Below are 21720 nucleotides of genomic sequence, written 5' to 3'. Positions count from 1 at the left end.
TTGCGTTTGACAGCCCTAATAATGATATTTTAAAGCAGATACCTTTACGAACAAAATCAATCTGAGTAGAACCTGGACATTTACGGACACATTATATATATATTATATACACAAGTATACACAAAGTGATTTATTTGGTGTCAGCTTTCAGCTTATTAAACACTTCCTGTTCACCAAAATCAAAACGAATCCTCCACCACAGAACAGAAGACAAATGCAAAACATATTATGTACATATTAATATTTAGTAAACACAATGTTGTGGCATTCTATCAATTAACATTATCATTACAGATCAAAAATAAACGCTCCCTTTTCATTTCACTCCATTCAAAAAACTAAAATGTTCATTTGGACGCTCGTTATATATTTTTTAAAAACATGATATAAGCCATTTCATTTTCTTTGATAACATTGTCTTCTTGCACATGGAAGCAGTTGAGGCACGTAAACACAAATCAGTTTTAATAATTACAGAGCAGACCAACCTTGCTAAGTTAACTCTTAAATGCACAGCCCCTATGATTAAGTTAGAAGCGATGGGTGCAATCATTTGAATATACAAAAAGGTGTTGATCTTATTAAACAGTGCAAACGCCCCCCGAGCAGACGACACCGAGGAGGAGATCATGTTTTAGTTCACAGCCAGCTGAATATAAATATGTTGAGGTCACTGTACTTGGTAGGTATGTAGTGGGTTGTATCCCGGTAGGTTTAAAAATCTCTCTATTCCTCTGTGAAGGTAATGACGTCATAGTGGATGCCTTGCTGCTGCAGCTGCTCCAGCTGTTCAGGTGTAGCTTCAGTGTAGACGGTCTGCGTCTGCGTCATGGCTGCGTCTGCTACGGCTCCAAGAACAAAGATCCTCCACTTAGTTTGATTTGTTATCAGAGCGCTGTAGTTATTGTTGGTGTTCATCATAATGATGATTTCAGAGTTCATGTTAATACAAAGCTCATAATTATTCATAACAGATAAGATCATTTGGTTTGGCCCATTATATGTAGATGATGTATGTTCACAATTTTCCAAAGCATCTACATACTAGGAAGAGATAATATTTCAATTCATCTCACTAAGGTTTGAAATTCAACTTGTAGAGACCTTAGAGGTTTGTTCAAAGAGTGCAGACGGTGCACACACGACTCCTTTCCTCATCCCTCTGAGAATTTTGACAGATTCCCTCAGAGATTTTAATGTTACATATTATTTGGATAGGATTCCCTTAAAAAGGTATATTGTGCAAGAATGAACTAAAAAAAACAATGTATAGACTGATACAAAAATAATCCCTCTGAATCATCACTTATGACTCAATAGAAGTGTGTGGCGGTGTCTGTTTCTGCAGAGACTCTGCAGCCCTCTGCCTGTATTTTCTCTTTTCTTATTATTTTGCTTTACTGGGGACGCTGCTGGGCTTCAGCCAACAGTCTTTGGACCCCACGTGGGACTGTAACTCCCAGCCAATAACAGTGCGCAGGGTGTAAAGCCTGTTAGGTGGTCAAATGCACCGCTGCGTCATGCCCCTCAGCTTCTGATACCAAGGCAGAAGCATTATAAAAATCAATGGGAGCGAGTCCCCCTTTAGAGGCTTTGCGGTCATATTTGCTGAATGAGAACGGGTTTGTTACATCGCTGTGAGTTCCCCTGTTCCTCTGTCTCTCCTCTGTTGTGTGCTGCTATCAGTGTGTCAGTTTGACTGAGACACACACCAGACAGAGAGGACAGCCTGCCTTTTAACTGCATTCTTTCAAAATCCGGCAACTCAGCACTTTCCCACAGAATTATGCGGCGGTGTGCGGAGTTAGTTGTGTTTATTTGAGTTTAATACGTAAAAAAAAACAACTTTAATTTCTCTGACTCACTGCTTTGTTCTCACTAGCGACACTCTCTCTCTCTCTCTCCGTTCACTCTATAGCTCGCTCGACCACCGCGTCTCTCTCTCTCCCTCTCAACTGGCCAACTTTGAATGCCGTGTGTTTTACAAACACCAACCGACAACTGTTGCATATTATACCTTTAAATCTTATAGAAACTTGTGGTATGCTTTGGAAAATGCTACATAGAAAATCATAGGCACGGTGTGTAGTGGAGGACTGAATATAAAACAAGTGAAGTGCAATCTGTTTTCCCTAAGAGAGCCAACCTGTGACAGCAGAGTGGGCAGCAGCCTCCAAATCCTCAGGATTCACCACCTGTTGCTCCGAGCTCACGGGTAGATACTGGATCTGACCGTCATGGCTCACAGCAATCTGAACACATAAAGAACAATGAGCTTCGGTTAAAACAAAACACCTCTCACTGTAGAGCATTTGAGGTTACCTGTGTCACATTATTCAATCTCTAAGTGTAGAGTGATCAATATGTGGCTCACCTGTTGCTCCTGCAGAAATGTCCCGTCATGCTCATACTGGATGATCTGTCCATCTGGCATCTGAAGAACGGAAGAGCAGTTAGAACAAGACGGTATCACCTTAAAACACTGCAGGTATCCATCAGTTATGAGGTAACACACTGACCTGTATGTGGTTGCCATCAGCTACTACTACATACTCCTGAGGGATCAAATGCGGCACGCCATCCTGTGAGATGATATACTGAACCTGAAACAAGACAAATAAATTGAGATTAAAACTAAAGAATATAACAAGAGCTCTGTTATAAATATATATATATATATTCCTCAGTCACCTGGTTATCTCCTGTCATCAGGTGCTGAACTGTCTGTCCATCTATGGTGGTTATCTGCTGGATGTATGTGCCCTCCTCCTGATTAATGTACACGTTAAAGTTTAGTTTAAAAACAACAGAAGTTGACCAAAGTGCTGTACAGTGGTAAAAGAACAATAAAATATACAGGAAATAATAAAACATAATACAAAAATAAGTGGCAAAAACATAGATACTACCAGAACAATGACAATGTACAACAATGTAGGGATGTCACGCTGGTACCTGGTCTGAAAGTGCTTGTTCTTGAGCTACAATGATATGCTCCTGTCCCAGGGCCTGCAACCGCTCTGGAGTGATCACTGTCTGATGTGCCTGTAGGGCTGTTAGACACACACCAAAACACACACAAACACACACAGTAAGTTTGTGATTTTGTTTTACAGGGAATGTGGCCTCTGTTCATAACCTATAATCCAGTTTGAACCCTAATACCTGGTATCATTCATTAATTTTAATTTTGTTTGTGTTCCTTACACTGTAGTGTGGCGAGGGCCTCCTCGTCACTGTTCACGATGATGGTCTGCTGAGATGTGCCGGTACGGTTCTTGCGAGCGGGATGATCCTGATTGTGGAGACGCTCCATGTGAAACTTCAGATGGCCGTTACGGTTAAACCTGAGATATCGGGCAAAAAACACATCAACATTGGCAGCTATTCATTACGACATTAATACGGTCTAATGCATACAGATGTGCTGCATAAGAGTTCCTAATGTTAACCAAATACAAGTTTTGTGATGATTCAAATCAGGGTTATTATAGTAAACTAAAACTTAAATGAAAATAAGCAGTGAGGAATATTGACAGTAAACTGAAACTAAATAAAAACAATATCCTTTTTAGTTATTTTTTTAGCTCTAATAAATATCACTACCGAAAAAAAGGAGACGGCATGAATTTCCATCAACTCCCGTGACATTGAACCACAGAAATTGAACGGACTTGACATTCGAGGAGACGGCGCTATGCTGCAATTACTTCACATCAATCAGCTACATACTTCTGAGACATTATACCTGTCCCTATCAAAAGAAAATTATAACTAAACTAAACTAAATATATAAAAACTAAACCTTTCTGAAAAACTGAAACTAAACTAAAACCAGCAAACAAACTCTTTAAACTAATTAAAATTAAACAAAAATAAAAACTCATTGAAAATTAAAAACTATTATAACCTTGATTTAAATTAGTTACGCTCCCACCTTTGTCCACAAAGTTTGCAAGAGAACGGTTTCTCGTTGGTGTGTGTCATCATGTGTCGACGCAGGTCTTTCTTGTTCTTGGAGGCAAAGCTACAGTTTGGACACTTGTGAGGGCGAAGGTAGGAATGCAGCTCCATGTGAGTCTACAAAAACAGGATATCATCACATTCAGAAAGAGTCAAAAGAGGGGTTCAAGACAGAAATGCGTTGGACATGACAGAAACACCTTCAGATACATACAAATGCCTTTGATAAGCTGTTGAATATTCGTGAGTAACATTACTGCCCCCTGTGGGAAATCTTGGGTCAATCTATGGCAGCTTGTGACTTTAGTTGGTGATTATTCAGGGTTTTTCCTGCAGACGTTTACGAGGCGGTCGCCGTTGTCAAATTTAAACTGTGACGGTGTCTTCGTGGAAAACACAATTTTCTAACAATCACTGCACTTGGTGTATTTTTGTAATTTGGGAATTGCGGCATTACGGCAATGTGGTGGCGCTACCAAAACTGTCTGCACTGTCTGTTTTCGTCTGGACCACAGCAAAGCGGGAGCCAGTGCAATAAATACAAGTCTGTCACTGACTGACTGATGAAATTACACCATCAGTCATTGCACTTTTAAAATGAATATGTGCCACAGTGTTTAAACTAACGTCTTTGCCACCAGAGCAAAAAGAAAACAAAAAGGAATTCTAATTTTTTCCCACTTTTTCGAATACAAAAGTTCAAAAAGACATCTGAGAAAATGACTGCCACAAATAGGCCTACTGATAAAAGTAAATAATAGGAAGCAAAATAATCAAAATTAATATATATAATATAAAAAAGGATAAGCTGTCTTATAAAAGTATCTTGTAAAAGTGTGTGAGAGGGGATTACTTATAATACAATTATTTTTTAAATCACCACGTCTACCTCATTTTGAGCCAGGAAAACCCCTGTTATTGTCCGTGCCTTTTCAATGAAAACAAATGTGTTTTTGATAAGATAATAAAAGAGTTAAAGACAGTGCTGCACAATTTAGAGAGACTCACCTTGACCTCGAGCCAGGAGGTGGAGGTGAAATCACAATCGGGACACTTGAAGGTGTTGGGGTCCAAGTGCGCCCTCTTGTGGTTCTCCATGTCAGAGCGTCCGTGGAAAGACTCCATGCATATTCGGCAGGAAAACCTCTTGGTGCTCAGACCGGGGGAGCCCACAGCAGAGGGAGAGGCTGGAGCTTCGCTGCTCAGCTGACAGAAAAACAAACGACTCAGTCAGAGAGGAGACAAACGGTGTAGACAGATCTTTACGTACCAAAACAACTGATCTCTGGCAGTTACCTCCACCTGTTGCAGAACACCATCAGGCAGCGCTGACGTAAGGTAGTACTTTTCACTTTTCAGGCTCTCTGACCCGGAGACTTCTACATCCTGAGAGGGACTGCCCTCATCGTTACTGCAAAGACAACAGTTTAGAGATTGTTGAGAGATCATGAAGGTCATTGAGAAGTCCGACATTCAATCTCATTATAATTAAAGTAGTAATGTGACTGTTCCACCTAATCAGAGAAAATGTTACCTGTATCCAGGGCTGTGGATCTCTTCAGCCGCCTGTTCCACCACGCTGAAGTCCCCTCCGCCCTCGTAGGCTTCGATGGCAATCTGGGTGAGCTCTCCCGTTTCCGAGGTCGCTGCCTCGTAGGCCTCTTGTAGCACCGTCTCGCCGCTCTCAGACACGTGGAAGGTCACGACCTTTTGTGCCTGGCCCGGTGCTGTGGTCACCGCACTCCACGTGCCCTTTTCCAAAGCTTTGCCTTCCGACTTAAGCACCGCCACCTGACGAACACAATCAGTCATTTTGTACATAATTTAGCTTATTTCCTAAAATGCAAGCATAATTTCCGCATACATGTTGCTCACTTATGTAAAGTGAAATCTTTTGATGAGCCATAGCACCAACCTGTAAGGCATTTCCAACCAATTCCCGGGCATTGCTCATGTTCAGCAGCAGGTCAAGGGCGTTCTGGGCGGATTGATCACTGGATTCAGCTGAGGAGCACATGGTGAAAAAGTCAGCATTTGTCCTTAAGGTTGACATACATCCCCAGAAATACTAAGAATGTCTCTTGAATGAAAAGAGGACTGACCTTGTTCGTAGATGATGGTGGTGTTTCCCAATGCATCCTGGGACACAGAGGCATTTTCCATACCCTGCATGGCTTGTAGTGTCGCAGAATCCACCGCAACCTAATGAAGGAAACTGTTATCTCCCAATACCACAAAATAGAACGCATGCTAAAATTAAATCCAAAGATAAATAACAGAAAACCTCAAACAGACTTACAATAGTGTTCTGCAAATCCTGTGTTTCGTCGTCATGTTGTTGTTGTTGTTGTTGTTTGAGCTCCTCTATCTGCTGCAGGGTGAAGAAGGGTCTGCGTCGCCTCCTGATGGGCTCCTCAGGGTGCGTCACAGACCACTCGTCAAACGTCTCGGGGTGGCGACACTGCACGTGTAGACGCAAGTTCTTCCTGTGCTTGGTCGTGAAGTGACACATATCACAGGAGAAAGGCTTCTCCCCTGTAGAGGACACAGTGTTTATTGTAAAGGTGTTGTGCAGTACTACATTCATGAGGTGCTCAGCTTAAATAAACTCAATGAAAGCCTTTCTGCCACACTGACCTGTGTGTTTGATGGCCAGATGGGAGACCAGGAACTCCTCTTTAGAGGTGGAGTATTTACAGTAGTCACACTTGAAGGGTCGGTCGTTGGTGTGGGACAGCTGGTGGTTGAGCAGCAGCTTCTTGTTGTCGCAATTGAAATCGCAGAACTCACACTTGAACCTGGCACAGGCACATCCAAGAGATATTCATTGTGATGTCATCTTTATTACTAACATCAAACAACAAATGACTGATTATTGATTCATATTCTCTCCCACACTGCTGATCAGACAATTCTGTTACATCCATGTTTTTAAAATACAAATTGATACATGAAAAAAGAAAAGAGATGGAATAAGAATGTTTAATACTGACTTGCTGTCTCCAAGACTCTGGATGTGGGTCAGTAGGTGCATTTTGAATGTGTACCGTTTCTTGAAGGATTTGCCACACTGCAAAGACAGAAAGGCGTTTTTAACAAGAGTTTTGGAGATCTTCGGAGTAGATAAAAAAAACTCCAAACAATTATGAGTGCACTCGATCTCCTGTAAGGATTTACATCATTTTACATCAAGGTTATGCACAATATTGACTACATTTACATGCACACAATATTCAATTTTTTGGTAATTTTAGTTTTAATGCTGTAAAAACCCCAGTTGAGATGCATAATCTGAACGCGCTGTATACATGTTCAAAGAATGCTCCTAAAACCTGAATAATATCAGCATATCCCACATGTCTTAATCGGAAAATGCTCCATTCAGAATAAGACCTAACTCAGAATATCCAAATGTAATATGCTGTTTACATGACCCGTATCAAATTCGGAATAATAGTGGAATATTAGTGTGCATGTAAACAGAGTCACTGTTGCACAACTAAATTCTTTTATTGGGCTGGTAAATCATTTATTTAAAGAAGGCAGGGAGATAAATCAAACATCTTACAGGAGTGACAATCTTGTACCTATTGACCCTTTTCAAGAATATCTTTATAGGAAATCCTAAATTGGTTACTGATGTCCAAACACTCTGTACACCAGAATGAAGTGCAAAAATGCACAAGAGAATGTATGGAAATCATGACATTGTTTGTCAGGGAGGAACAGATAACATCTCTCCTGTAGTTGTCACTTCAAACACAGTGAAACATCTTTTGTAATTGTTGGTAACCACTTAAAATATTCTGTTAATATTCTATAAGTGTTCTTAAATTGTACAGTCTTTATTATCTGACCTTATCACACATGTGTGGTTTCTCTGAGCTGTGGGTCTTCATGTGCTGGGTCAGTCTCTTTTGCATGGGGTAAACCCGATGACACACGGGGCAGAGGAACTCTGACACCTTTGGTACCTGCAAGAATGAGAAGAAAAAGACAAAATTGAAAAACTGAAAGTAATTCTGCTTCAATATTAAGAATGCAGAATTTTCTCATTACACCATGAGCATGCTAATTAGTATTTAACTATATTTCAAATATGGGAGACTTGAAATGTCTTACCAACTCCGTCTTTCTTTTCCTGTAAGATGGGGGGAGAAAAACAGTAATAATATTTAAAAACTTGCAAAACATGTAGGAATTATTTATTGTGTATTACTGTAAGTTACTTACTTCTCTTTGTTGTGGACTGCTGAGTGGCGAAGGACATCTTTCTTATAGACACTTGTGTAGTCACACTCATCACACTTGAACGGCTTGGTGCCCTCATGATTGAACATGTGTTCCTGCAAAACAGTCCACAAGACTTTCAGGACACCATGCAACAACATGCATGTAAACTGAGGTTAAACTGAATGTCGTGACCCGTTTTATCGCAACTGACCTTGAGTGAAGACCAGCGCTTGCAGCGATAGTTGCACTGCAGGCACTTGAAGAGCTCTGGGTCACTGCCTTCGTGAGAGTCAACGTGGAACCGCAAATCCTCTTGAGTAAGGAAACGTGAGCCACAGATCCAGCAGTTATGAGGTCTCAGGAGCGGTTTGAGGGATTTGTAGTACCGACTGGAAGATAATACAGAGAGAGAAGCGATTAGCTTGTTGTAATATTATGGAATACTACTTGTAACACAGCTGTATTTAATACTTAGATACTTACTTTCGATTTATATATTTCTTATACTTCTTGCGAAGAAAACGCTTGGAGGGTCGGCCGCGTTTTCTCTGGAAGAACTCCTCTGGCTGTGTGTTGGATGAAGGGTCTTTGTTCTCAGAGTCTGATTGGCTTATTGCTGCCTCCGCTGTGTCTCCATCCGTCACCACAGCAGTACCATTGTTCAGCCCGGAGGAGCTTGCCTCTTCAGGTGCACTAGCATCCACACTAACCCTGGGCTTCTTAGCAACACTCTCTGCTTCTGTAACAAACCAACGAAAAAGAAGAATGGTCAGGCTCTCCTGAGCAGTGATAGGCTGTTTGTTTGCGTTACTCTAAACTGAAAGCCAACCTTTGCTGTTGTAGCCTTCGTCAAAAAGGCTGTACTTCCTCGGACGGCCAACCTTACGTCGAGGACGCCCATGAGAGGAGGAAGAGATGGGAGGAGTGGGCTTCTTCATAATGGCAGGTGGTCTTCCTTTGCAGTCCTCATCTGCTGGGTTGTAGTCACTATCCTCTGGGAATAAACAAAGGAGCAGGGAGAGGGATAAGTGAATATGGTTCTCATCCCTTTGACTGATTCACAAAGTCAGAAAAGTATAAATGTTTGTCTGCTTGGGGGTTTAATGAAAATCTTCCTCACTGACCTTCAGCATCATCAATTGCACCAGCATCCACAGTATCATCATCCTCTTCTTCTGCTTGTTGGGGCTGTGCAGCCTTCGCCTTTGCTGCCTTCCTCTCTTCAGCTTCCTCTCTCTCTGCCTGACGACGGGCAAACGTCTCACTTTTAGGAGGCCGTCCACGTTTACGCTTCTTTGACATGTCTCCTGAAAATAAGACATTATACCACAAATTTTTTTTTATTAAATCTGAACTTACAGTCAAAGTGAAATATCTTTATGATACATAATCAACCATACTAGCTTACCTGCAGGTTTGAAGTGTTTGTCTCTCATGTGGTTAATGAGTGTGTCTTTGGAGGCACTCTTGTATGGACACATTTTACACTTGTACTGCTGTACAATCACTACTTCCATCATCTCCTCCAACTCAGCCAGGTTTGGTGCTCTGTGCCCAGAACTTTCTGCCACTGTTGACGTCTCCATCTCCCCGACCAGCCCAGCTTCATCCTGAGGCCCCTGGGAGCCTTGGGGCTCCTCCTGGCTGGGTGAGCACTGTTGGGCCAGCTCAGGCTCTGGATTAGCGGTGTAAGTCCCACTGCTGCTGATGAAGGGCCCAGGCTGGCTCTCGCTGCCCTCTAACGCCTCAGGAAGTCCACCCGAACCTGCCGTGTCTGCGACGGGGTGGTCTGGTGAGGAGCTGTCATCGGCATAGAGAGAGGCCTCTGGGCCATTGCTGCTCTCCATGTAATGGGAGTGCTGGGGCTGCTGTTGGGAGTGCTGCGGCTGGTCTGGATCCTGGTTCCGCTCGTCGTCTTCATCGTCTTGCCTCGCTTGATACCGAGAACAACCTGGTTGCTCAGAGGCTGCAGCTGCAACATACTCGGCAACATACTGTCGAAGTGTCTGGGTCCGGTGGTCTGCACTACTGTCGATGTAACTGCGGGAATGATGCGGTTGCTCTTCATCGTCCACCGCACACTCCAGATACCCAGCGCTGCACTCCACCACATAGTGACCTCGGCTGGTAAGGTTTGAGTCAGCCCCACTGCATTCCACATATCCAGGAAGGTCCTGGTCACTGTTATCACCGCTGTAGTCAGGGAAACCCGACTGGGAGCGCGTCTGGTCGGGTTCCTCGCCTGAACACTCCACATAGGAAGATGAAGACTCCCCTGTCTGGTCCGGACCATCTGCACTGCAGTCCATATACTGGGAGGGGTGGGAGTGCTGGGGCTGGTCAGGCTGACTGCTGCTGTCCTCTGGGTAACCCGAGTGACCAGGCTGATCATCCCGTTCAAGGTTGCCATGCAGGTCTCCCTGGTCCAGACAGGTGGACGTGGGGCCTTCTGCAAGAGCTTCTATGGCTATACGATCAGAGAGGGCCGAAGATGACATCTGGGCTACCATAGGAGCCCCTACAACGGACATATACAATTAAGTTGGGTCATAACAAGTTGACATGGAAAAGTTAAATCAATTATCCGCTCTATAAATAAATGATGTCCGAATAATATCCCACCAGAGTATTCAGTGTATGTTGTTTCTATTATATATAAACATAATCATCATTTTCTCATTAACTATAAAAATACACCTACCGTCATCTGGTCCTTGTAATATGAGATACTGGGTTGTTTCTGCACCTCCATCTTCTGCACTGGTCACAGCTATGCAACCTAACAGAAGAACAATAGGATCAGAGATCTGCTACATTATAGTAAACTAATCAAACTGACACAACCTTAGAGCTGCTCAGGCATGCGATGATATAACAGAAAGTTGAGTGTCAGTGGAAATACCATTCATGATGTCAGGGCCGATGGTGGACCGTATGATCTTGTCAATGGCAGACCCCAAGTCTGACGAGGTAGAAGCAGTCGAGTCAGAAACCATCATGGATCCTTCAGACGTGGCACTGGAGTGGACCAGCATTTGGGCTGACTCAGATACCATCACCGACTGAGTCACTGTGGAGACGCTGGACACGCTGGTGGACTGGGCCACTGAGGAGGAGTCTGGGAGGTGGACTGATGAAATTCTGACGTCCGTACTGGAGCTGGTTTCTGGGACGAACACCTTGACAGGGAGTTGCAAAAACATGATGGTGATATTAGGAAACTTTTATGACCAAGCCTGGTTTTATTGCATTTAGTATATGTCTGTTTTCTCCCACACATACACACTTTATTTATAAAAAAAGCTTACCACAACTCCCTCTGAGCTCTGTCCCACATGGCAGTCAGACTCTGGGGCCTGTACATGAGAGGCAGCAGCATCACTGCTGTCTGCTGACATGGCCTCTGATGACTCCATGCCCATGCCGCTTTCAGACGGTTCCTCCATCCCCGAGGGACCTGCATCACTGCTGCTCTCCACCTCATTCTCCTCCGAATCCATGACTATCCACAAAAATGAAACATAAACTCAGTATCAAATTTAAAGTTTGTGTCATCTTTAAAATATGCCGTTGTCATTAGTGCAAGTTCATTGTGTTAAGATGAACACTACTCATGTCTAGTTCCAAATGTTGTTTGTCATTAGTGTTAAGAGTGTTTGTACAATGTGGGATATTTTATAGTCCCAGCTACTTTGTCACTAGATAAACAGTGAAGTTATGACTTTTAAATAACCTGAAACTTGGAGAGCTGGTCTCACTGAATGTCTTTAAAGTGCTTCTAAAAAAGACTTGGAAGCAAGCACATCTGGCTGTAGATGTTTTGAATGCTGATGGATGCTTTTTGATACCTTATGATTCTGTAATTTGCTCTTTGTCTTCGTTTTCAATTGTTATGTTTGTTTTATGTCTGCAACCGTGTAACTGTGCTGCCGCCTATCTTGGCCAGGACACATTTTTAATTTCAAGGGGTTTTTACTCCTGGTTAAATAAAAATAAAATGAATAAAACAAATAGGAAAAGCTTCGAGACCTGCAGACATCCTGGACGGAAAAACAGAAAGTTTGTCAAACTTCCTCAACTGTAAGGAAGGATGTATAATGTTGATAAAGGTAACTCAAGTAATATATTTTCTATAAAAACACAAGGTTATTGTATGTAACAGATGGGCAACCAACTGGAAATTATCTCTATCTTTTCTCTTATCTTATCTCTGTCTTTTTATGGAAGGCCAGGTTGTGTTCACATTGTCATACAAGAGAAGTGGAGACAGAATCTCACTTCCTACTGGTCTGTGACAAATATAAGGATGCGAGAGATGTTTTCTTTGAAAAAAGAAATAACATAAATCCTGAGTTCATCCATCTCCCCGATCCTCAGAAAATACCATTCTTATGTGGCGAGAAAAATCCATGTGCAATATTAGCTGCAAAATATGTTGACTGTTGCCATACAATATGAGGTGCTACAAGCTCCGAAGATGTTTCTGATTGACTACATCTGTAAAAGAATGTATATTTACAATGTATTTGGTATATTGTGATTATTTTGTTGGAAATGTAATTATTCATTAATATGTAATTTAGCTTTGGCAATAATGTAACCTGAACATCCATGCCAATAAAGCTTATTTGAATTTGAATTGTATGGGTTTGTGGGAATGTAATTTCCTTCATAATAAATAGGGTGCATGGAAACAAGTTTAAAATAGCTAACTGAACAATATTTCTATCAAGGGGTGGAAAATAACAAAAGTACTTTAACTCAGATACACTATTACACCGTTTTGATTTACTGACACTTCTGATTTTCTGATACTTTGTACTTTTTACTCCAGAAAATGGCTGTGAGTGAGTTTGTTTGTGATGCTGTGTACAATTTACAAATGCAGTAACGTTATAGATAGATAGATAGTAACTTTATTGATCCCGAGGGAAATTCAAGTTTCCAGCATCACAGTTCCATAGTGCAAAAACATGTTAATAAAAAGGCAGTAAAAAAGTTAGTAATACAAAGTACAAAAAAATATACCAGATATAAAAATACAAGATGAATAAAACTGTTAAAACTAAATATAGTGCAGGGGAACAGCTGAGATACATGACTATTAAAAAAGTGAATATAGTGCAGCAGACTGTTAAAAATGAGTATAGTGCAGGGTAACTCCATATTATGTTGTTATGTCTGTAAATGTAGATGTTTTGCTCCTGTGTACTTTATACAAAAACAAAACAACACAAGGGGATAAAAGCAGGTTGAAGAATGTGTGTGTGTGTGTGGATAATGGGTGTGTGTTTGGCATTGAATGAGGCTAGATGGTCATATAGATAGATAGTAAATGTGATGCATGACTATTAAAAAAGTACAGAAGACACTGTTAAAAATGAGTATAGTGCAGGGTAACTCCAGTAGCTCAGTCTAAAGTGCACTGTATGCATTATCTGTCCTGCAGCTATATATATATATATATATATATATAAATATATACATCTCCTGCAGATATATATATATATATATATGACATATATATACTCTTATATACACATATGCTGTACACATGCACACGTATCTACACACACACGTACATGTAAATCCAGAGGACAGATGGTGATTTTGTAATGGGTTGTGTATGATTAATGGTGTTTTGTTTTTTTGTCTGATGGGTCTTACTTGTCTGTCTGTCTATGGTAACAGTACATCTACTGTATGTGTGCGTTTTCTCAAACTGAGCTGCCTATGAATGCAAAGTGAATTTCAGTGCAAACTGACAAAGTTGTATCATATCGTATCGTAAGTAGTTATTTAGATACAACGACCACCAACGTTAGCTCACACTGAAACAGCTAGCAGCTAGCTTTAAAGCTAACTAGCATTGTTCTCCATATCTCGTTTTTAACATATTTAATCGCAGTAGTAATAGTTTAAGTAGTTGAATAAGAAGAACATGTCCCTGATCTAACCAAAGTCGACACGTGTGTGGAGTAACAACAACGTCCAACGTGTTGGCACATGTCCGGCTACACGTGTTAGCCGTTAGCCGTGTGGCCCAGCTGCCCTCCGTCCTGCCTGCTCCGCTCCGCTCCGCCATGTCTGTTTCCACTCAGGCGCTCTGAGAGCTCTACTGGAGCTCTACTGGAGCTCTACTGGGGACCTCGAGGGCCTCCGAGCCGCCGATAGACCGCCCTAATGCTCTCCCTGAAGAAAAGTACAACATTTTCCCTCTGCGCCGCTGGAATCTACTCGCTTTTTTCTTACCGTGAGTCGTCGAGCGGACGTGAATCCGTCAGGTTAGACGCGCTAAAACCAGAAGAGGAATTAGTAACCGATAATTGTTGCTTCTTTCTAGTCGGGCGCCATCAGACTCTCCTTCGCTTCCTGTTCGCTGCGACCGGATCTCATTTATTATTATTTTTGTTGAAATCTCTCTTGTTGTGGAACAAAACGTTGCTATATTTGTCTTATTTTTTTAGCCATGTGTGTTTACTGAAACATTTTGTCGTTATGCATTTCGGTTGTTTGGTAAATTTTTACGTTTATAATCACTTAGTGGACTATTGTTTTTAGAGGAGGGCGGATTACGCAGTTTGATGCGGAGTAATATGGGTTCACTTAGGGCCGTTGTTTCAGGAGACTGTTGATAATCAATACAGTATACACATCTATACAGTAGAAAGTTTGTTTTTTCTATTTTAGAAAAAGTACAGTAACAATATATACATACAAAACTGCTTATGCACATTAAAAAAATTATAAAATACAATAAACAATAAAATAATACATCTACATAGAGAAAAAGTGATACAAAATTAGAATAGGTCCATTAGAAATTCATCAAACAGTTTGTTTTGATTGCCTCCTTATTCTTAATGTTGTTATCGTGGTGTCATATTGTATTAGTCCAAAATATTCAAAATTAGGTTTGGAGTCTGCCCATCTCTTGTGAATGGGAAATGTTCCCAAAAATAGAATTAACTGTGTATATACTGCATGCACATGTGTATGTATATATGTATACAGTATATACATTTATTTTATTTTATTGTTTTTAATATATATATATTTTTTTACTTGTGTATATTCTTTTTATTTATTTATCTATTTTTTATATATAATGTTTTTCCTGTATCTGTACTGGCTTATTTTTTATTAATATTAGGTTTATTAAGTTTCTTTGTACCGAGAATGTTATTATTGGGGACGTTTGTGAATGTTTGTTCTGTTGTTTCAAAATGAATAAAAAAACAATAAATATAATATTGGAAAAAAAAACGCAATAATGTCCTTTACCTAAAATTGAATAGTTTGCCCAGTTTTTCTTCCTAAGTAATGTTCAGCTTCCACCAAAAAAATTCCGGTAGACATACATTGGTAAAAACAAATGACATTATTTCTTCTTTTAATTCACAGAAAGTACAAGAATATTCAATAGCTATTCTAAAATCCTTCAATATCTTTTTTTTGCTGGATCTATAAGATGCAACATTTTAAAGGAAAATTTGTCCCCAACTAGCCAAATTTTCTGCCAATTGATTTCTCCATAAAGTGAAGCCTGGAGGCAGAGTTACAGCTTGTATGTAATTCCTTGTGTATTTATTAGAGCATTTATTCTTGGTAATGTCGACTTCTCCAAGGAATATACCAATATTAAATGAATCAATCATTGAAATCTCCCTTACTGAACATCTAAAAAGTCGCAGCACATTCCTCGGCAGAGCAATCTAAATTTGGAAAGGAAATCATTACACGCTAGTAACTGCCCATCAGCATTAAGAAGTTGTTTAACCAATACGATACCATTGTCGACCCATTTTCAATACAATATAATGATTTATTTGTATATTGAATATTCTTGTGATACAGTAGAAAGTAATGAAATTACATTTTCTATTACCCAGATCGTTGTTGTGTTATTGTTTCCGGCTACGTGGGAAATAAAATATCTTTATAAAAGTATATTTTTTACCAGAAACATGTGACTTATACATGTAGGTTTTTGCTTGTTGTGGGAATGTGTATTCAAATGTCAAATAATAGAGCATTATATTGTTGTCAGATAATCCACGTGCATTTCAGTTAATCAAGTGTTTTAATGGACTATTAAGACAGCCGACATTGGGATGTGTTCCTCACAGAATGTTTATTGCATTGAAAGTACAAACTTTAATACAAAACATATCAGTCTCATAAATAATTTCAGTGAAGAAGACATTACATTGTCTGTCTTCCAGTGCAAGTAATTGGCTTTGAAGCCATTTTCAGAAAAACACACATATATTTATACAAAACAAAGCTCTTGGACACAAAATAATAATATTAGATAATGCTATAAATACCAAAATAATCTAATACTGTTAAGAGTCTGAACCTGTCAGACTCGTATTAATCAGCTAATCTGGAATCCAGACTGCTTTTAAGAATATTTTTGTTGTGGTTATTATGGGTCTCAAATTTTAGACCATCATAACCAACCATTTCACAGATTAGCCTATCAGACTGAGGGCAAGGCTTCACTTTCCTTTGGGCCAATGCTGTATGTTAAAGAAATTAGCCAACAGCAATGATGGCCAATTATTCACAGCCCAGAAAGCACACACATCATACAACGGGCGCTATACACAAATACTGCATCACGTCCTCCCTGACACCCGCACAGGAGAGAGATGTGGGTGCTACCACAATAAAGACGATTTCCAGCTCATCCCTGTTTGTTCATCTGCTCAGTAGTGAGTTCTTGAAGCATCTGAGCACTTGAGGAGGTCGTATTTCACATAGCCAACGCGATCCACCTGCCTGCGGGAGTTCATACGCCAGTAGAAGCGGTCCCGGCAGAAGTAGATGTGACCTAAAGCAGAAATATTGAAATTATAATCAAGAGAATGCAAATTGAGGATTGTTACATGCAACAGTCGGGTGTTATATGCTTGATTTGTTTATTGAGCTCAATTACCTTTGTACTGGAACACATCATGAGCATCATTGGGGACGCCACCAAAGACGACATCTGTGTATCTGGGGTACCCTTTGTCGATTTTCTGGGCCTTCACATCAAGCCTGTGTTGATCATAGCAGAGAATTTCATTAAAAATGGCGAAAAACAATCAGTTCTCTTAAAGGTGCAGTGTGCAGGATGTGGTGGTGTCTAGCGGTGTGGTTGCAGATTGCATCCAACTGAGTTTCCCTCCTCTCATTCCTCCCTTTCCAAGACTGCGGTAACGTGAGCCAAAGAGTGCAAAATTGTGGTAACGCCGTTCACCTCGCTCAGAGGCCGTCCATACCATAATAACACTATGTGCAATGGAAGTCAGACGGTGGCTGGTGGTACCACGGTTTTGCTCTCTGAAGCTCACGTTACTGCAGTTTCACAAGCGACCAATAATTGTCAAACAGGATTGAATTTCAGTTGAAAAATCAGGCACAATTTGAACTCACCTCCAGTAGTTCTCTCCACTGAAGAGCAGCACTTTGCCTTTGCCCCTCTGCAGCGCTCCCTCCACCTTCTGGATGGTGTTCGGGAGGCCGAGCTTCTCGATGCTGCGGGGACCCAGAACACTCTTCCCTGTGTACACCCAGAATCGGTTTCCTATAGAAAGAAAAGGATCATTAGGAATAAAATGTCTTGCAATTTTGGCTTAAGTGTTAGTGGTCCCTTTTATACACTGTGTGAAGCTTTATTACCTGAGAAGAAGTACAACTGCCTGTTCAGAAGGTTCTCAAAGGCAGAGTCAATGACTGCTGGCAGAGCGGGCCACGTCTCAGAAACAGAAAACGGTCCCTTGAGCGCTCCTTCGCTCCCGCTGGACATCTTCCAGTAATGTCTGTTGATCAGCACATGCAAAATTTAATTTCTCTGTTGCTGTTCTAATTTATTTTACAAAGAAGAATAGACAGATTTGCTTACCCGTCCTTAAAGAAATGCAGCTCTCCCCCAATCACAGTGATGGTGTCGAATTTGGTCAACTTGCAGGCGTCTTGGGTCGGATCCACAGGTCGTGGGGTGGTGGTAGTGGTGGCTTCAGTGGCGTCAGTCTCATCAGGGTCTGGGTAGGGGGTAGTGGTGGTGGTGCGGGGCTGAGGGGGGGTGGGATCGGGGCCTGTTCCGCGTCCTGAAAAAAGAAAATAGTGTTGAGAAAAGTGGTGGACATGGAAACACTTTGATGTGATTTTGCATGCAGTTTGTCATGACCTTACCATAGAGATACTGAATGCCTTCAACGTCATCTTCATGCAGGGAGAAGTCCTCCACGTAGCTGTACATGGGGTACATGAGAGCCTCTCTTATGTTGGAGTGATCCAGGCCGAGGGCATGTCCAAACTCATGGGCTGCCACCAGGAACAGACTGTAACCTGGAACACATACAGTGATATTAATAAATGCCGAGGGTAAATACATTTGATCTATTCTACCTTCTCTATCTTATCTTCATGCTACTCACCACGGTCAGGACAGAAGCCCCACTTCTTGTCGTCATCATAGCTGTCAGTGGTAGCGCACCACAATTTGCCATCTCCTCGTCCCTCACTGGTGCAGGAGTCGTACTCTTTACCCAGGAACTCAAAGGGGAAGTGGCAGGGCTCACCCTCAGCGTTTCCACCAGTTACAGCGGTGTCTGGCCAAATAAAGAGATTAACAACAACAGTAAGAAAACAAGCCATTGTGGCGTTGCTCCTCAGCATTTATGCCTTGTGGTTCCCGTCACTCACCGCGACTGGGACAGAATCCAAATGTCTTGTCGTTGTCAAAGCTGCTTGTGGTGGCACACCAGCGGTAGCCGTCACTGCGGCCCTCTGTGGTACAGCTGTCATATTCGTCCCCCAGAAAGACGAAGGGGAAGACGCACTGTGCTCCGTCTGCGTTTCCTCCAAATGTGTACAGAACTGTCAGGATGAAAGGAGCAAGGATGAGCGGGTGAAGCGAGTCAGCATGCCACAACAATTCATCTGACCTCTGACCTCCTTAGCAGAATAAATTGTCAAGCTTACGTTCACTTGGGCAGAAGCCGAATTTCTGGTCTGTGCCGTAGTCGGCTGTGGTGGCGCACCACGGCAGGTTGTCTGAACGTCCATCAGTGGTACAGGTGGAGTAGGATTTGCCCTCGAAAGTGAAGGGGAAGTTGCACATGGCGCCATCAGCGTTCCCATAGCGAGTCTTCACAACTTAGGTGACAGAAAGAAATCATTTAATGCAATGTTTAAAGTGAACACTGGGGGGAGACAACCTCATATTAAATGTTGGTGGTGGAGGAGAAATATCTTCATCTGCTTACCTGGTCCTGTTCCCAGAGTCCAGAACTCATCATCGTCAAAGTGGGCGTCACCCTGCAGACCCTCACCAGGGGGATACGCATGAGCCAGAAGACCATCCTTACCATCAAATGGGTATGGGTCACCGTGGTCTGGATAGAACATTAAAATGCATTGTCAGTGTTTGATTTTAGTTAGGGCTGTGATAATAATGCGTTGACACAAATTCATTTTAACGCCTCTAATTTCTTGCATTAATGCAACTTGCAATTTTTAGGTTGTAGTGGGCTCAGTTTTAAAGCTAGAGTGAAGATACTGGAGTCATATGTAACTAGAAAACCTAAGGAATCCATTGGTACCAACTACAGTATGTCATACTAGCTTGTCGGAGGCTAAATAACGCTCCAAAGTTACACAACATTTTGGCGAGGAAAAACTGGCTTGGACATTTTCACTCTTGACCTCTGACCTCAAGATATGTGAATGAAAATGGTTTCTATGGGTACCCACGAGTCTCCCCTTTACAGACATATCAACTTTATGATATTCACATGCAGTTTTGGGGCAAGTCATAGTCAAGTCAGCACGCTGACACACTGACACACTGACAGCTGTTGTTGCCTGTTGGGCTGCAGTTTGCCATGTTATGATTTGAGCATTTTATTTTATGCTAAATGCAGTACCTGTGAGGGTTTCTGCACAATATTTGTCATTGTTTTGTGTTGTTAATTGAGTTTCAATAATAAATATATACAAACATTTGCATAAAGGAATCATATTTGCCCACTTCCATGTTGATAAGAGTATTAAAAACTTGACAAATCTCCTTTTAATTAATTGATTAGTTAATCGATTAAATATTTTAATCGATTTACAGCCCTATTTTGGTACAAAATTATAATACAACTATGTGTTATCAATATGAACAACACAGCTGAATAGACCACTGCACAAACACATACCGAATTTTCCAAATGAAATCATGATGTCAGCCGTCCCGTCAAAGAGGCGGGTGAAGGTCAGAGGGGTCACATCACTCCACACCTTGAAGGCTCTGGCGAAGGCGTCATCGATCACAGAGACATCCATGTCTGGAGTATAGCTGAGGATCCTGTGGAGAAGAAAAGACACTTTCAGACTTATAATTGACAATGAATGTGAAGATACTGTTTGTATTTGGTGCCATGCATTAAAAAGCACAAGCATTGTAATGTCATCAACAGATCCTTTCTCCCTACTCACCTATAAGTGACATCTTCATGGTCCCATTTGAGGTCTCCGTCAAATGTTTTGTAGTTGGCCACATCAGGAACGCCACAGCGAGGCCGTTTCATGGTCTCCAGGGTGGACTGATCCAGCTCTCCGGTCTCCTCCAGTCCCATCTGCCTTTGCAGCCTCTTCAAAGCCTTGGAAGTGGACACCATCGACTGGAAGCCACTGCGCTGCAGCGCGTTTATGTAGCCAAACTTCTTCAGATAACCCTGGCAGGAGAACATGAGAAACCACATTAATGAGTCCAGGTGGGTCCTTATGAAGTAAACTTTGGTTTGGAAAACAAAAGAACTCACTGTTACACCCTCATATAGCTTGAATTCAGAAGAACGTATTTTTCTTTTCATTAACATTTTGATAGAGATCTCTGTTCAGGTAATTACTTCCCTGCACAGCTTGATTGCACACCGTTTTGGGGAATTTCAGTCAAAATGAGACAAAATGAACCATCTGCTACTCACTTCTGCCAGCTCCGTATCAGTCATGTTTTTGATGATGTCTCCTGGGAAGGTGACAAAGACGGACTTGAGGGGAAGGCTCCATCCATCATGAATGCTTATCCCCAAAAGTAAACACACAGCCAAAGCACAGCACTTCATGATGAGCTGTAGAGTGCTGCAAAATGTAACAAAAAAATATATATTCTAAGAGCCTTGCAGTGCTCAGTTAGACAAAAAGGATTGGGAAGCTTCTTCAGCAGTGTTTCTCCTTCAGTGTTGGCTTCCCTCTTTGTTTTGACTCCTGTTGGCTCTGCTTTGTGCCCTTGGTTGTGGACCTTGTTTTTATGCAAAGTAAAGTCTTAGTCACTAAACCTCGCCCCCGCCTACTACTAACCTCAACCCTCCCACTGACATCTCGACACACTGCATGTTGATGGGCAGGGGGAATTTCCAAAATATCCACATTTAGCTTTACCTAACATCCAGTGAGTGGTTAGCTAATTGTTCTTTTTTGGAAATGTTTCAAGCTGGAAGGGGGGGGGGGGGGGGGGGGGGGTGAGCAATGGCAGTGGTG

General features: G+C 41.6%; 1 protein-coding gene across 1 annotated transcript; it reads right to left on the bottom strand.

Moving 5' to 3' along the window:
• Positions 1 to 117: 117 nt before the first annotated feature.
• LOC141771956 (zinc finger protein 335-like) lies at positions 118 to 21349 on the bottom strand. Its single transcript, XM_074642505.1, has 41 exons — positions 21168 to 21349; positions 20677 to 20915; positions 20397 to 20545; positions 19458 to 19586; positions 19174 to 19347; positions 18895 to 19068; positions 18627 to 18800; positions 18382 to 18537; positions 18092 to 18296; positions 17869 to 18008; positions 17623 to 17773; positions 17141 to 17244; positions 16980 to 17035; positions 14488 to 14575; positions 11505 to 11698; positions 11099 to 11375; positions 10898 to 10975; positions 9605 to 10714; positions 9321 to 9503; positions 9026 to 9190; positions 8680 to 8935; positions 8408 to 8585; positions 8197 to 8309; positions 8086 to 8104; positions 7821 to 7937; positions 6957 to 7033; positions 6601 to 6761; positions 6263 to 6498; positions 6066 to 6165; positions 5879 to 5967; positions 5498 to 5754; positions 5260 to 5374; positions 4972 to 5169; positions 3938 to 4080; positions 3208 to 3347; positions 2956 to 3053; positions 2692 to 2769; positions 2520 to 2603; positions 2375 to 2434; positions 2147 to 2252; positions 118 to 848 (listed from the first exon to the last, which is right to left on the bottom strand). Exons 1-41 carry the CDS (start codon positions 21303 to 21305, stop codon positions 727 to 729), a joined length of 6831 nt encoding a protein of 2276 aa, XP_074498606.1. The 5' UTR covers positions 21306 to 21349; the 3' UTR covers positions 118 to 726.
• Between the last annotated feature and the right edge of the window lie 371 nt (positions 21350 to 21720).

This window comes from Sebastes fasciatus, chromosome 8, assembly GCF_043250625.1.
Source record: "Sebastes fasciatus isolate fSebFas1 chromosome 8, fSebFas1.pri, whole genome shotgun sequence".
NCBI lineage: Eukaryota > Metazoa > Chordata > Actinopteri > Perciformes > Sebastidae > Sebastes > Sebastes fasciatus.
The sequence above is the reverse complement of the archived record's forward strand: the minus strand, read 5'-3'. Positions and strand labels throughout refer to the sequence as shown.